This window comes from Rousettus aegyptiacus, unplaced genomic scaffold (genome assembly GCF_014176215.1).
Source record: "Rousettus aegyptiacus isolate mRouAeg1 unplaced genomic scaffold, mRouAeg1.p scaffold_m13_p_5, whole genome shotgun sequence".
Taxonomy (NCBI): domain Eukaryota; kingdom Metazoa; phylum Chordata; class Mammalia; order Chiroptera; family Pteropodidae; genus Rousettus; species Rousettus aegyptiacus.
The window spans coordinates 86975267-86992161 of NW_023416308.1; the positions used below are offsets into that span (position 1 = coordinate 86975267).

A 16895-nucleotide genomic window follows, 5' to 3' on the forward strand; every position below is an offset into this window, starting at 1 on the left:
GCTAGGTGCGGGGGTCCTTAAGTCCCCTTGGGTTTGGGTGCTATTGACTGAGATGATACAAAGTGGGATGACAGTAAAACTGAGCATAAGCCACCTTAGATGCATGTAAAGGAGGAGAGGCTAAAAGAGAAAATGATGACTAGTAGTTAGCTAGGGAGGAGATAAGCCCCCAAATTGGGGTATCATGGTGTCCCATGAAGGAAAGACGCCAAGAAGCAGAGAGTTGTCAGCGGGGGAAGGTGTTACAGGGGGACCAAGTAAGAGAGGGACTATGAGACTGGGCTCTGCACCACAGAAGCCCCCAGATCATTTTAAGCATGTCCGTCCGTCTGTCTGTCTGTCTGTCTCTCTCACACACACACATTATTTCTTGTTTCTCTATGTGTCTGTCTGTTTCTCTGTCTCTTATTTCTTCCTCTTTCATCTGTATCAGTGCCTAGTTCAGCGCCTATCACAAGGTAAGTGCTTTGTTCATGTTTGTTCAAGTACAAAGGACTACTTTTCTTTGTGTTCCCTTATGAGGGATTGTAATTATTCGTCTTCTTTGTCCTGGTCAGGAATTGAAACAAGAGTCACTCCCCTTTTAACAGTTCTAGTTCTGGGTTGCATGATCTAAGGATGTCGAAACAAGCAGGTAAACTTGTGGGCCCAAAGGAATGCAGTTCTCAGTGGGGTCTCACTGCCGGAGGAGCCTGCAGCAAGGCAAATTAGGACACAGGGCCACAGGGCCACAGGTACAGAGGAGGCGGCTGCAACCACCAGCTGGGGATGGGATGGAAAGATTGCGCCACCACGTGGCAGGCATTGTACACGCATTATCTCGGTTAACTTCCAGGATCTCCTGAGCTTTGTATTTTTATAAATACAGGCTCAGAGTAGGCACAAAAATCGATCAGCTAGCAAGATACAAAGGTGGGATTCAGACCTAGGTAGATGACTCCAGAGCCTGTGCGTATTCTGACGCTACAAGAATTGGTGCAGGTGCTGGGGAGCCCAGAGCCCGTGGTGCGATGAGCTGCCTGGGTTGGAGTTGCTGAGAAGGTGATGGATAAAGTGATCAGCTTGGGCTGGTGGCATCTTGCTGGCAGCATGCTAAGAGGCAGGTCAGTAGTGGCAGATCCATAGGCCTGTAAAATTCACCCATGTTACAGTCTACTATCCAATAGAAAAATGAGCAAAATGCACGAACAGGTACTTCAAAGGAGAGGCAATCCAAATGCCAAAAACCAAAACCAAAACCAAAGCAAAGCAAAGCAAAGCAAAGCAAAAACATATGAAAAGATTTTTAGCTTCATTGTAGTAAGTGGAGGCATGCAGATTGCAACAAAAAATTTTACACACCCACCAAAATCACAGACATTTAAAATGTGACAGTACCAAATGTTGGCAAGAATATAGAGTTAGGTGACTTAATACATCGCTGGTGGGAATATAAACAGGCACGACTATTCCCTAGAGCAATTTGGCAACACCAGTAAGATGAAAGATGTGCAGACTCTCTGAGCTGGTAATTTCCACTCCTAGATTGAGACCCCCATAGAAATTGGCATGTGTGCCCCAGGAGACACTTAGAAGAATATTTATCGCAGCATTGTACATCATAGCAAAAATGAGAACCAACCCGAATGTCCAGTCACAGGAGAATGCATAAATGAATTCTTGATTCAAGTGCAATTGATTTATGCAATGAAATACCACCACACAGCAGTGAAAATAAATGGACCTCAGCCACATGCAACGACAGGAAGGGGTTTCCCAGACAAATGCCGACTGGGGGAAAAAGGCAAATACGTGTATGCAGTACAATCCCATTTATGTCGAGTTCAAAACCTTGTGAAATGAAACAATATACACATGCAATAAATTTCTAAAGAAAACAAGGGCATAACATGCACACAATTCAGGAGAGTGGCCCCTTCAGCAGGGAAAAGCAGAGGTATGAGATCGGGAATGGCGTACAGGGGGGCTTTCTGGTGTTCTTAATTCCTAATAGGATTTCTAGACATTAAGCATATACGTATACATGTATAGGTGTTCATTTTTATTATTTTAATACTTTTTAAATTTGCTATATGTATATATATATATATATATTCCTTCTTTTGAAGGGATAGTGTATTTCATAATTAAAGAATTACCAAAAATGATCTGAAGAATATAAAACAGAGTGAGATAGTAGCCCGTTGCACAGACACCACAGATCCTCTTCTCTGGGAAGCCTAGGGGCAGAGAAGAGATCAGAATCCACATCTAGCTGGGGCCAGGGTCACTTTCCTGGGTCGGAAATCTGTGGAATTCATGTTCCTGAGCTGGTTGTTTGTCCAAAGCTGCCTTTTCCTGTAGCGGCCTTTGCTCACAACGTCCCCTCCATCTTTAGCCCCATCCCTCTACCTTTATTATTAAGGTGTGTCTTTAAGTCTTTGGCCAAGTTTTATGCTTTTGCATTTATTCCCCATTTACCAAAAACTGTTTATGTGCCAGGCCTGGAGCAACCACGAGTGAACAAGCTGTGGTCCCCAGGCTTGCAGAGCTCCCTGGGGAACTCGGGAGACAGACGGAAAAAGGAGCAGAGAATCCCACTACAGTGGGGCTTCTTCAAAGTGCTGGTGCATAAAGTTCACTGTGGACTTTGTTAAAAGGCAGATTCCAGGCCTCCCCGGAGTCTAATTGAATAGGTCTGGGTGGGACCCAGGTGTGTGCTTTGAAGAAACCCTCAGTGAGGTGGTATAGCTGGTCCACAGATGGCCCCTCTCACTCTCCTTAAGAAACAGAGCCCATGAGTATGACAAATGCTATGATGATATGAGGATAGCAGATGTGCTTGGGCATGAGCTCCAAGGAGGGCCATCTCCCCAGCTGGGGTGTGAGCGTTAAGTCTGGGCAGCTTCCAGGAGGCCTCTCTCTGGAACATTCTTATTGAAAGTCAGGTTGTATAATGGTTATTTGTGGGAGAGTCCTCTGCCTCTCTGCCCCACTGCTCCAGCATGACCCCCGGCATATAGTACGTGTTCAGGGAAATCATGCTCAGCGTGTTTGCCGAGCAGCATTTTGAGCTGGGGAGCAGCATCCAGGCCTTGGGTGGCACCAGGCCCTTGGCCTCAACTTCTTGGCCTCTCTAGTGTGTTCACAATGGCCCATCTCCAAGCCTATATTGGGGACTAGATTTGGGTCTGGTTTAGGTGTGATCATTGTTCCCAAGTAGGTGGAGGATGTAATTCCATCTGCATTCAAAGCGAGATTAGGGAGACTGGATGCTTGACATATTCCCCCATTACAGACCTTGTAGCTTCTTAGTTACAGCCTTGGGTGGTACTGGAAGGAGAAAACGGATGAAGGCCAGACAAGCCTAAAAGGTTTCTCTTGTTGGCAATAATAGGGCTGTTTCCTATTTCTAGTCTCAGAGCAGCTCCCCTTCCTTCTCTGGGCCCAAGTGAGGCCCCTCTCTGAGGGCCTGTTAGTCAAGCACCTGGCATGACTCCAGTCCTGCCAGGGACTGCCTGGCTGCTGTTTGTTCTCTTTTATTAAGCACATCCAGGTGAGTTTTATTGAGGACAGTTCCCTGGGCTCCTGTTTCCACATTTGTCTCTTTTGAGTCTGAGATTGCCAAAGGCTTTCACAGCTAATGGACCTTACAGCTCCCTAGAGCCATTTCAGGGAGGCTCATAACTCAGTAGTAGTAATTAGTCAAACAAAACACAGACCTCTGGAGACCCATTGGAGCTGAGTGGCAGGAAGTGAGGGCGTAGGGACAGGAGCCTCAGGCCTATGGCAGGTGTGAGGAGCATCTCCTCGATGCACCTCTCCCTGGTGGTCCCAGGCATCATCCCTACCTCCCGCCCTCCCACCCCCGACATACTCATAATAGGGGAAGGACTCCCTGGTGGTTGGTGGCAGGGTGCTCAGGCGGGCTGGTGTCCTGGGGTGTTCTGAGGGGCTGTAGTAGCTCTGCTGAGATAATCTTGACAAATGACTGCTCCCCTTTCTCCAAAAAGTCTCATCTGCTAACCCCTGATGGAGAAAGAGGAGTGAGCTCAGGTGAAACTTCTCAGAAGACAGTATAATGTCCTATTCAAAATCATGGGCTTTGAAGGTAGACCTTTTTGGTTCAAATCCCAAACCAACTACTTTTAAAGTTTATGATCTGGCGCAAATTAATGAATCTTTCTGTGTCTCAGTTTCTTCATCTGTAAAATGGTGATAATAATAACGATGACCTCGGAGGGTTATTATAAGGATCAAATGATATACGAATATAGGCACTGCACTTAGAGCGGTAGCTGGCACATACTAAGCACTCAATAAGCAGAAGTTATTATTATGCTAAGAACTAGTCTGACTAGGGCAGAACTGGGAACCTGAAGTCGTTATGCGGCATTCTTGCCCCACTGTGCCAGGTCGTTCCTCTCCGATTGGGCAGAGAGAGGCCTCCAGGGGAAGCAGCCCTCTTTTCACGGGGGAGGATAATGGGAGAAGATGGGGAAGGAAAGATGTGGAAAGAAGAAACAGAGTTTCAGAGCGGCTGAGTGATGAATGCCAGGTCATACAATGCACGGAAGAGGGAACCATGATGGGAACTTGGGGATGTGAGATTTCTACGTGACTAATAATTCTGCTACTTGTGGTGGATGACCAGGGTCTAGCCCCTAGATCCTTGGCTCGATGCCTGCTCCCTAAGAAACCCATGGGTAGTCACTAATCTCTGCTAGAGCCAAAGGATAGGCCCCTGGAATCATTGGGGCCCATGTAGGGGGCCTCGATTCTCTGTCTTTGTCTCATGACTTTTATGACTTTCATTACTTTCCTCTGTCCATCTGCAGGTGGATGGTGTTCTGTGCTTGGCCGACATCCTGACTGATGACAGCCATTCAGAAGCCACACGGGCTGAGGCTGCGGCCGTGGTTGCCCAGGTCACCTCCCCACACCTGCCCTTCACTCAGCACCTCACCAGCTTCCTGGAGAGCATGGAGGAAATTGTGACAGCTCTTGTCAGTGAGTCACCTGGGTGAATGGGGACTGCGGAGTGAGGGGGGCCATCTCACAGTTGTCTTCAGGAAGGGTCAGGAAGACCTCACTGCACCACACATCTCTCCTGCACAGATAATCACATCAGCTGAAACTCCAACACTGAAGTATCAGAGTCAGGCTTCAACAACTCTGTTGTCAAGTCTTCTATTAAAATGCAGACAGCCCTCCCAGAGGAAACTTGGATTGAGGTCAAATAGAGATTAAATGGCCTTTCAAATCAGAGACTGGGACAAGCCCCAAGGAGGAGTGAGGCCTCACATTTTGAGGTATAGGTACAGGGCCAGAGAGACTGTGATGGGCTTTGCTCCTAAAACCTCAGTCTATTGTACCCAACGAATGTGGCAGCAGTGACTGGGGAAATCAGCTTCTCAGAGAGCACCGGTTCACCCCAACCTGCTCTCGGCAATCCATCATAGGTCTCAAGTCACTGGGCCTTGAAAGCATGACTCTTCTAGTTTCCTCTATTTAGACATATGTGCTCCTGGCAAGAGAATCCTCCAGCTTTCCTTTGCAAAACTATGGAAACTAGAACTCATCTGGATAACAATCCTCCCGAAACTTGTTTTGCAAACTATGTCATTCTTTTTATTGATGCTGGTCTGGGTTTCTGCTTCTACCCCTATCTCTGTCACTGTCTCTAGATCCATATCTCATTGCAACTAAATGAAAATTAGGTTTTTTGTTTTGTTTTGTTTTTCCTAGAAAATGTAAGGTGAGCACTAGGGCTGCGGATATCTGGAATGGTGTAAGTTTAGGCGGCAGCACAGAACACTGGATGGGGAGTCAGGACACTCGGGTTTGGAGTTTTGCATTTTCATTCATCCATTCCACAAACAGCTACTGACCAGCAGCCCTGTGCAGGCACTGTGTGAGGTTCCGCCACTCACCCTGTCACGTTCTAAAGCTCACTTTGCAATATTCCTAATATATAAAACAGTGGTTCTAGACCTGTTTCTCTCATGGGTTCTTCTAGCTGTAGAATTTGAAGATCTGCAATTACTTTGACATAAAAGGCATCAGTTAAGTTGACTTTATGGCTGGTTCTAGTCACTATGTCTGTGGTAGCACAGGCCAGGCTGGGAGAAATATATTTCCCAACACCCACATTTGTTTAAAATTAAAGAGGACACAGAAGCCAATCATTGAGATTCTTGGCTGGAGGGAACTCAAGAGATCATAAAGTTCAATGCCCATACTGTAGAAGGAGAAAGCTAGGCCCAGAGAGTTTGAGGGACTTTCTCAAGGCCACATAATAGTGTTGGGATTCACTTCTGCTAGGAGTCTTACACTCAGTCATCCCCTGAGTCAGGCAGGAAATGTACGTAAGTTGAAGAGGTCAGATGGAAGGAAAAGATAAGGAGATTTGAGTCCTATATTGAATTGAAAAACATGTGTAGTGACTAAGGGGCACTACAGTTGATAAACTCCAGTTGACAGTTGTCATGTGGAAAAGGCTGATTTTTAAAGATAAGGCAAAATCCTAAGTTTTATAGAAACTCTCCCAATTTATAAATAATAGCAAATAAAAAAAATCAAAACATATATAGTCCAAAGAACCTTTCTCTATTGCCATATGTCCATTCCTACTTCTTTGCCTGGACTGGATTTCTCCCTGGAGAAGAGGAGTCTCCCGATTTATTTTACTCTGATGAAGATGCATTGTGGAGTCTGCTGTGAGAGTCAGCAGATGGGATATATCTTCTGGGCAGGATGCCAGGCCTCTGTTCTTTGGTGGGAAATAGCCCTCCGATTTCTTGCCATTCCCTGGAAGCATCTATAAATGAGTCACTGGAATCCTCAATTTAATCTTCCTAACACATCCCAGGTGACTCAGACTGTAAGTGTGTACCAAAAAAAATGTGCACCAAAATTAAAAGGCACTTTGATGGTTGTGTTAATTGCTGTGTCAGCAGCAGTGACTGTGTAAGAATGAAGGTGGGTGTTCACACCTAGAAGAAATCTTGTAGCAAAGTGGGCCGGTTTAGGGTGAGTCTCACCCTAAACTCCAGATGTAAGGAGGAGCCCTGGAAGGGTTTGGCTGGTCCCAGTGGTCCCCTGCCCACCCCCATATCAGAGGATAGCCAGTCATTGGAAAAGAGGAATCAGAGTGTTGTTAATCGTATGCTGAATCTGTTGTCCCAGCCATGGGTGGTTGGATCAAGATTCTAAGTTGATCACACCTGGGCTTCGGGGAGCAGGGATGCCCAGAGGTAGACATTGCCCTCCTAATAGAACTGAACCTTACATCTGCAGGGGCATCACTGATAGCAGCTGAAGAGGTAGAGTCTTTATGTTTTACCTTCAGCCTCTTTCTCAAGGCAAATTTAGCAACAGTCTAGTATACATTACGGGGGACACAAATGGACTAGGAGCTCTTTCCTGCCTCAGAGCCTTTGTACATGCTGTTCCTTTGGCCTGGAAAATGCTCTTCTCCAAATATTCTCACAATTGCCCCATTTTCCCCGTAAGGTCTCAGTCATCACATTCTTAGGGAAACCTTCCTTATGTACCCATTGGGCTTCTAGTTATTCTCTTTCTTAGCATTTGTTTGTTTTCTCCCTCACATTTATTATAAAATTTAGTAACTACTTTCCTCATCTGTAAAATGGGTATTATAGTACTGGCCTGGATTTTCTCCCAGAGCTATTGGAGGAACCAAATGAGAAAACTAATGTGAAAGCACTTTTCAGTGAAGCTATTCTCCTCCTCTTCACCATCCAGAACTATGCCAAGAAGCCTCGTCTGGGGAAGTCTTCCTGCTGGCCTCTGCGGCCCTTGCCAACATCACCTTCTTTGACACTATGGCCTGTGAGATGCTCCTTCAGCTAAATGCCATCCGTGTCCTCCTGGAAGCCTGCAGTGACAAGCAGAGAGTGGACACACCTTATACCCGGGACCAGGTGAGAAGCTCAGGAGGGACCTGGCACAGGGTCTATAACCATGAAGACAGAGGTTAGGAGACCGGGGTACAGGTCCTAGGCAAGACAGCATGGCCTGGCAGCACATTGTCAGTTCTGATAATGGCATTCTGTAGGAAGGTAAAAAAAAAAGTGTTTTTAATGTGCATCATTGCCTTTGGCATGCCTTCATGAGCTCACTCTTTCCCATCTTAACCATTATAAACCTTTCTCTATTTCCATTTACACCTGTCCATCCTAGGAGGCAGAGACATAATAAGAAGTTCCCCAAACCTCCTCTGAAAGTCTGAGTCCCATTCTCGTCGTGACCTGTTTGACACTGTACCCTGAAGTGAGTTTTTTCTTTTCCCTGCTTCATAAAGACAGGGGCTTGAAGCAGAGCCTTGATCTCGGGCCTCAGCTCCTCTGGCTCAATGTTTGTCTCTTTGAGCTCCATGTAAAGTTTTGTTGGAAGAAACTGGATGGCACTTTATTCCGTTCTTTCTTATCCTTGGAATCACTGGCCATTGCCGCTTCCATTCAGAGAGAATTTTCCAGCATACGTGTATGAAGATCCTAAAAATATTGCAAGGCTGGTAATATTTGCTCCATTTTATAGATAAGAGTACTAAGGCTCAAGAGGATGTCTTCAAAATGATAAGATTGGTAAGTAGCTAGCTGACATTTAAATCCTGGCCTGACTTAGACTTTGGTCTTTGACTCTTATCTACTGGCATCTTTGAAACTGAAGTGACAGTAGTACTATACCTGAAGAGTCAGAGAGACTGAATGTTGATGCTGTCTAGGCTGTTTAATTCATTGGGTGACTTTAGGCAAGTCATAGCCTCTTGAATGTTGGTGTTCTCATCTATTAATTGGAATATGAATATTTACCTTGCAGGGTTATTGTGACAATGAGTGAAATAATACTTGTAAAGGACCTGACGTAATGCTTACTCCCTACTAAGTCCTCAATACATGATGAATATTATTAGTTTTTAAACTTGATGCTCTAAGAAAGAGCATGAACAGTGAATCAGACAAAGTCTTCAACTTGGCCTTTCAAGCCATGCATGATATGGTTCCTGACTTCCTTTGTAGCCTAATCTCTTTCTCCTTAGAGTTGGACAAGCCCGTCCACCGCCTCCCTCTGCCCCCTCTCCCCACTGCCCCATAGAAACGAGGTGTGACGGTACAGATAGACAAAGGGTGATGGCCCACTGAGCTGGCCATTGGCCCACTTGGTGTCTGAGGGGAACATGTCCAGTGTCCATTGCAGTCACAGCCCTTAGCTACGGGGAATGAGTCTGGAAGGCCCACCTTGTATGATGTGCCTGGCTCCCGCCGTTCTCTTCTTCAGCTAGACACCTCCAGTTGCTGGATCTTCCACCTACCTGACATGATTTTAGGTCCCTTCACCTTCAAGCGCCTCTCTTATGTCATATAAGATCCAATAGTGGAAAAATAAGAACAAGAATTTTGGGGTCAGATGACCTGGGTTCAAAGCTCCTCCTCTATTAATAATCATGTAACTTTGGACAATGCATGGACAATGCAGTTAGAGATTCATCTGTGAGTGGGGGTGAATAATATATGACTCATAGAGTTGAAACAAGAATTAAACAAAAAATGAATGAATATTACCTCTTGGTATAGTTCCTGGCACAAAGAAACTATGAAATAAATAGAAGCCCCTGCCAATGTTATTATTACTATTGGTCTTTGAATGTGCGGCACGCAGCCCTGAGTGGAGGACCACTGGAGTGGGATTTTCTTATCTGTAAAATGGGCATGGTTTCTTCCAGCTTAGACATTTTCTATGCTCTCTATACAGAGACCATTTTTTCATCGTGAGGAGTGACTGGCCCTTCTTGAAGCCTCATTGATTCCTAGGAAGGGGGGGCTTAAGGTGAGGAGAAAGTGTGGTCAAGTTCTATGCAGATAGCAACTCTTTCTGAATCTTAAGACAGGAGATTTCCTGCTTCACTCCTCAACCACCTTGTCCCCCAAAACCCATATTCTCCATCCCTCTTCTTCCCTCTCCCCTTTCCACCTTTCAGGTCCGAGCCAGGCACGTCTCCCACTGTCCTCAGCATGGCTTCACCTTCTGCCCTGACTCAGAGCAACCACTTAGCTAGTGAGAGTACACCCATTAAAGAAACAAATGGCTCTTTCCTGTGGCAGAGGGAGGATTAAGGTGATCAGAGAGCTCTCTGTAATGAAGACAAAGAAGATGAATTAGACTCTGAAGTATTCGCCACCCCCTGAAACACTTAGGAGATTAAATGCCTGTGAAGCTTCCGGTAATGCATCTGCCAATGACGCCAATGCTGTGCGGAGCCTCTTGGTCTTGGATCTAAACTAGGTCCATCTCTGTTTGGATATCTCAGTGAGAACCTCTCCATCATCTCGGCAAGCTGAGTCCACTTAATTTGTCCAACAGAAGCCTTGACGGCCTGGCTTGTCCTGTACTCACCTTGGGATGTGAGGAGGGGCGAGGGCAACATTGGGCTTGGGCTTTCTTCCTTCTCTGCCTGTCTAGGGGAGCCGATGTGATCAGGCATCCAGAACTCCCTGGTAATAGCCATCTGTGTGGCCCGCATTTTCGTGCCCAGGAGGTATGTTCTAGGGGTCGTGCTGCCCAGGGCACCCAGCTGCAGGTGTGACATAAGGCAGTGGGAAAGGGGCTGCCTCGTGCTGGTATACCTCACCTCTGCCCCGCCTGTCAAGCAGCGACAATGTAGGGTGAAAGGGGCCCGGTTTTCTTGTCTAACCCATAACGGAGGCTTTCATTGAGCATGACTTTTATGGCCTTTAGAGATTAATTGCTTTCACAGAGGTAAGAGGTGTCGGTATACACTTCCCATGAAAACACATCATCTGCTTGGCATTTTAGAATGTCCAGATTTTATAGCATTTTTGAGACCTCACTATGAATAGCATTATCCGAAGTCTTTTGATCAGAAATGTCAATTACTAGGGATATAATTTTGGCTCACATTGCAGAAGCCCTCTATAGTTTTTAAAGTCCTATCATACACATATATGACATATACGACATAGTTGAAACAGTACAGGCTTTGGGTTCAGACAAATGTGAGTTCAAATCCCGGATCTGCCATTTCCTAGCTCGGTAACCTTAGACAAATCACTTAACTTCTTAAGCCACAATTTCCTCATCTGTGTACTAGAGATAATAATATTTTCTCCCTCCTATGTCACTATGATGATAAAATAGCATAATGCTTATAAAGTAGTTAGAACCAAAGTAGATACTCAAACATAAACAGGGCAGGGGTCTCTGATAGAACCAGGAATTGGGATGGATCTGAGATAGGATATTTGAGGCAGGAAGGTAGGGCCAGGAAAGGCAGTTAATGTGGTGATGAGTGTAATGTGGTTTGAGCCAACATGTGGTATGTGTTGTTTCAATCTGTGTGTAAGTATATGCAAGTTGTGTATGTGTGTGTATGAGACATGATAAAAACTATAAGCCATTTAAAATAGGGGGCGTGTTTATTTGCATATGAATATATATGTAAATACAGCTATCTGGAGAGGCTCAGAGGAAACCAGAATTATAACACCCAGTTCCTATCTGCTTTAGAAATCTCTCTCGACAAAGCCAGAGGAGAACTAAGCACAGAGAACATGGTCTGGCATTTATATGCTCTCAACCCTGTGTGGCTCGCACCCCGACCTTACTGCAATCCCCAGGGACATTGTTTGGCCTGGTTCCCCAACAGCTTGGGACCTACATCTAAGGCATTTTTGTGGCCTTTATGGTTCTCTCTAAGACCAAACCCCAGCCCTTCATTCTGTCTCTTTGCTAGTGAGGAAGGAAAACCGGGCTGTTAGTGAGAAGCCCTCAATACCAGAGAATGAAAACAGTGGGTTCATCTCAGGGCCTGGGCTGGTGCCCCTCTGGTTTCCACACCTGCCCAGCTCTCTCAACTACTGGGGCCCCCTGACCATGCCTGACAGAGCGGGTGAGAGGCTCAACACAGAGAGGAAGAGGAGAGGGCTCGACCTGCTCCGGGCTCCTCTGGCCTTGGAGAAGAAAGCCTGTTCAAGGAGACCACATCCTTCCTCTCTCAGACCCTTTTGTCCTTTCATCCTTGTCCTGATTCCTTTTGCTCTCTGGTGGGGGAAGTGGTGTGTGAGGAAGATAGCAAAGGCAGAGACAACCAACAGGCTTCCCTGTGAGAGACTGCAAGGGATTTTGCCGGCTGGCCTCAGGGCTGCAGCTGACAGGGTTACCACAGTTTTTAAAATGTTAACACAAGGATAATAGAGATTTAAATATTCTATCTAGCAATTAAAGAGTAATTCTAATTACAATCATGTGAATTGTTGGCCTTTTTATACTAATTACTGCATAGTATAAAAGCAATCATAACTTGTCATTAAATATGTGTCAGGTTTTCTGTGTTTTAAGTTCTATTAGATCAGAGCACCTGGCTCTCTTTGGGTAATTCTCACTTACGTTTTATAGGGGATGGTTTTCAGCCTTAGTTCACACACAGCACATTAAAGGGGCAGAGGTAGAGACAGCATGTGATTGCAGGCAGACATTGCTGGGGGTGTGAGACGACCCTGGTTCATGTCTTAGGACCGGTTGTGGACAAGCGTTCCCAGAGCCCCTTCCCTGGGCCAGTGTCATCTTTTCCCTCTATGTACATGCTGACATCAAAAGGTCTTGCCAACCTCCTCCTTACCACACAAGGGCCACTTATTCTTGAACCAGTGACATAGGAGGCCCCCTGCTATTCACCTCAATTTTCCTAAGGTGATCAGTCAATCTTTGGGATGCCAAAGGGAAAATGATTTCAAAAGGCCACGGAAGGTAATGAGCACAGTTCGCTGGGTTCTCTGCTGAGAAGGGCTCCTCCTGCTCCCTTTGGGGATGATCTCACGTCAGCAGCACACGTGGAAACGCTGGGTACTGCTTTGCTTAGTATACCTTGGCACACACAGCCTTTCAAGGTCTGGGTCCTTTTCAGGCTGTTTCCTTCGGGCAAGTTATACTCATTTCATTTGGAAAATGTTCTGCATGCTTGACAAAACGTTAACTCATTCAATGCTCATAACGAATTTATGAATTATCTCATATTGATCTCCTGAGGTAGGCCAAATAATGCATCCCACAAAGATGTCCATGTCCTGTTTTGCCAAACCTGTGAATATGCTACGTTACGTGGCCAAAGGGATTTTGCAGATATGATTAAGCTAAGGATCTTGCTATAGGAATACTATCCCAGATTGTCCATGAGAGTCCAGAGTAACCACAAGGATTCTTACAAGAAGGTAGGTGGGAGGGTCGGGGTCAGAGACTGAGATGTGATTGAGGAAGCAGAAATCGGAGCGATGTGGTACCCAGAGCCAAGGAATGCAAGCAGCCTGTAGAACCTGGAAAATATGAGGATATGGATTCTACTACACTGTGCTGCCTCACCTAGGGCTTCCCTCGAAGCTTACATCCTGAAGAGGGAACAGTTCCTTTTTACTCAGGAGGAATAAGACTTCATTGAAAATCATCAGAGAGGATTGAATTAGCCTGAGCCAGGGGGAAACGGTCTGCCTGTACTCTGTCCCCTGATAGCATTACTACTGTCTTGTAGCCAGTGAGGTAAACCAGTCGTTCCTAAAATCCCAGCCCTGGGCTTAACTACAAGAAGAAACTTTGATTCCCCTTCACCTCTACATTACAGTGTATATAAGGGACTCGAAACAGGGCATAATTGGCATTTATTCAAATTGTGCTTAATTGAATACTTCATCTGCACCTCAGAAAACCACATGGGGTACAGGCTCTGTAAAGAGGAAGTAATTTTCATTAACGGGATCTAAATTAGTCTGACACAAAGACCTACCTGTGCCTGTGACACAGCTAATAATTGCCGTGTAATGAACCCGATGCTGCAGATGAAGGTTTCTTATTCCTTTTTCATTTTGTCTTTCCTTCCTTCCTCCCTCCTTTTCTCCCCATCTCCTCCCCTCCCTTCCTCCCTTCCTTCCTTCCTTCCCTTTTGGATCTGTATGTCAAACAAGTGTGTTTTCAGAGAGGCCAGGCCGGTGATGGTTGGAGTATAGCGGCCACTGCGTGATGGGAGCAGAGGCCGTGTTCCCTGCTACTGCTAACAGACCAGAGAAAGTAAAATGAATTGTAATCTGACATGAACTTGGCCTTGCATCTGTTTCCTCATAAGACTGGGTTCTGCGCCCCTTGGGGAAACCTTACTTTTTTTTTTAACTGCATCTTCAATTTATACATTCCCTTTAACTCCTTCTACTCAGCCTACAAACACTAAGAATCTTAAAGGGGTGGGGGAGGCTTCCTAGGACTAACTCTCCCTTATTCTCAATAATGTAGGGAGGAGGCAAGATAATTAAAATGTTAATTAAGCTTCATTCAGAGACTGCAAAATGCTGATCAGCCCGGCAGCCAGGCCTGGAGGACACCTTGAGAACAAAAGATTTCTACAGGGATTACTAACAACTGATTATTCACTCCCCACACCAGTGGAAGGGGAAACAGGAACAGCAGAGCCTTTAAGTGGCTGCCCTACACAAATAAAATCATTCATTCCCTGTGGATAAAACCACGGGTCCTATGGATTAAAGGCTGGGAACTGCCAGCAGGCCTTTTGCTCTACATATTCTTACCTTTTCATGTTACACACTCTTCTCCTTCCTCACTGTATGTCTATATCAAAGGAAATGGGTTAACAAAGTTTTTTAAACAATCACTCGCAGGAACTAAAAGAATGATATATAAACTGAATTCCCTGAACACCTGGCCCCTCTCTACTTAACTATCTTTCCAAGCCTCTCTTGGTCCCTCTCCCTCTCTGTCTCTGAAGGGAGACCACACTCTATCTGCGTGGTCTAATAAACTTTCCTTTTGACTCTAACTTTGGCACGTGTGTTGAATTCTTGTTCTTCATTCTGCCAAAGGACCCTCTTCCTCCCTCGGTGCAGACTTGCCTTTAAGGTAAAGCTTTTGGGGTATTCTTTTGTCCCTCTCTGGGCAACCCATCCCAGTAATGTTTACCTAGCCAGGCCCCTGCCCAGGTGTTAGCTGGAAGGCGACGACACTTACTGGTAGATACCACAGCAGCCTAAGATGGAGATTCATTTCAACATGTGTTTGGTGGGGAAGAAGGGAGATAGATTTTCTATTTATATGGCAACTTGCTTTGTTTAAAAGATTTGTTGCAAGTATTTGTTATCTAGGGTAATAAGCCAATATTGAACCAATTAAAATCTAGCCAATACTCTTTCTTAGTAAATATCACATTACTATCCAGTATTATCCAGTTTCAGAATTTAAGCTGCCTAAATTGTCCTCAAGAGACTGTCAACTGCCACCTCAGAGGTGGAGGCAAGTTCTCCAGTTACACTGTGCCACAAGAAACCTTGAGAGAGAGATAGGTCTGCACCAATTAGAAGTGCTTTTTATTATTATTTTGTTCATTCCAATTACCACGTGAGAGCACCGTCTGCTTCCCTGGAAGTGAGTGGATTCTCATTTTGCTGGTTTCGTCAGGAGCAGTGTCGTGGGTAGTATCTGAGTTAACAGGTGCCAAGTTTCCAACATTTTCCAGTGGTGTTTTGGCACCCTGTGCAGTTTGGGGTCTGCAGTGGATCTCTTGATAGTCTATTCCTTAATCCAGTTTTGTGCTGTGAGTTCTCTCTGCAACCTTGACTAGGCCAGGGGGTACAAATGGGGCGGGCTATTGGCTGCCCAGCCCATGAGGTTGTAACCCAGGCTCACTGTCCACCTGGTGTGAGCGTTTCTTTACTATAGGCAAAGGCCTTCAGTGACGACCAACAAGCAAGGTCTGCTGGATAGAGACTTGTAAAATGCAGCTAAGCATGAACTTTCTCATCGGATTCCACCTAATACCTGATGCTTGGGATATCATACTGCCCTTCTATTTTACTCATGTTCTCTAACTTGACCTTAGCATCCATTAATTTCAAGTTCAAAGTAAGGTAGAGTTTAGTATCAGGGCAAAAGCTAGAATGGAAGGAACCCAATCCAGGGCTAGGGCTAGCCAGGAACCTACCAGTTCTGTCTGCATTTCAGGGCCTGGAGCCAGAGGGACCCTTCAGAAAGATGATGGGACCCCCATCTTCACTCAGGGGACACTATTCTCTCCAGTAGGGCCCTGCAGTTCATCCCAGGGCCATGTGCTGATGAATGGGCATCAGGTCACAGGTCACAGGTCACACATCTGTGGGGCAGGAGCCCATGAGGATGAAAGAAAATACCATGGAAGGATGGGCCAGGTGGACAGTAAGGAGTCACAGGCTAAAGGAAAGCTTTGTAGCCCCTGGCCCAGTTGTCTGTAGAGAGCACCTTTTGGCTCAGGTGTGCCCATTTTCTTAGCTTCTCATTCTCTTTTCCAGATTGTGACCATCTTGGCAAACATGTCTGTCCTAGAGCAGTGTGCCTCTGACATCATTCAGGAGAATGGTATGTATTTTCAGGAGTGTGCATGTTGTATGGATTATTTAGCTATACAGGACCACGTGCCTTTGTGTTTGTGGGAAGGCCTATGTGGAGGTATGTAAATTTGTACCTGAGGGTCTCTACAATTAAATGAGCATATGTACGTGTGCTTATGTGTGCAACCGGGCCAATACGTAAATGTTTGCTTGCTTTCGTGGGGCTTCAAAGCTAGTGGGAGACAGTGAACAAGAAGATAGAGGATGTCAGAAGGTGATAGTACCATACATAAAATAAAGCAGGGGAGGGTGTCAGGTAGACCCAGTGGAGGAGGGTGACAGTTGCTATTTTCACTATGGTGAGAAGAGAAGACGGAAGTTTCTTGTTATGATCCAAAAAGTAAAAATCTACAAGGGGATGTATCCCAAATCATTCCTATCCTATTGGATTTGGCCTCGGTAGAAAGCTGAAGTCCCCGAGAAGTAAGGGAGCATGTCGGAGCAAGCTGGATCCTTTTA

At 45.6% G+C, this 16895-nt stretch overlaps 1 protein-coding gene across 1 annotated transcript in view; it reads left to right on the forward strand.

Moving 5' to 3' along the window:
• INSC (INSC spindle orientation adaptor protein) overlaps positions 1–16895 on the forward strand; it is a 112904-nt gene that overhangs the window by 84652 nt on the left and 11357 nt on the right. The window contains exons 8-10 of the mRNA XM_016139568.2: positions 4818–4989; positions 7747–7925; positions 16338–16404. Of these exons, the coding sequence (XP_015995054.2) occupies positions 4818–4989; positions 7747–7925; positions 16338–16404 (418 nt within the window). The remainder of the gene's footprint in view (positions 1–4817; positions 4990–7746; positions 7926–16337; positions 16405–16895) is intronic.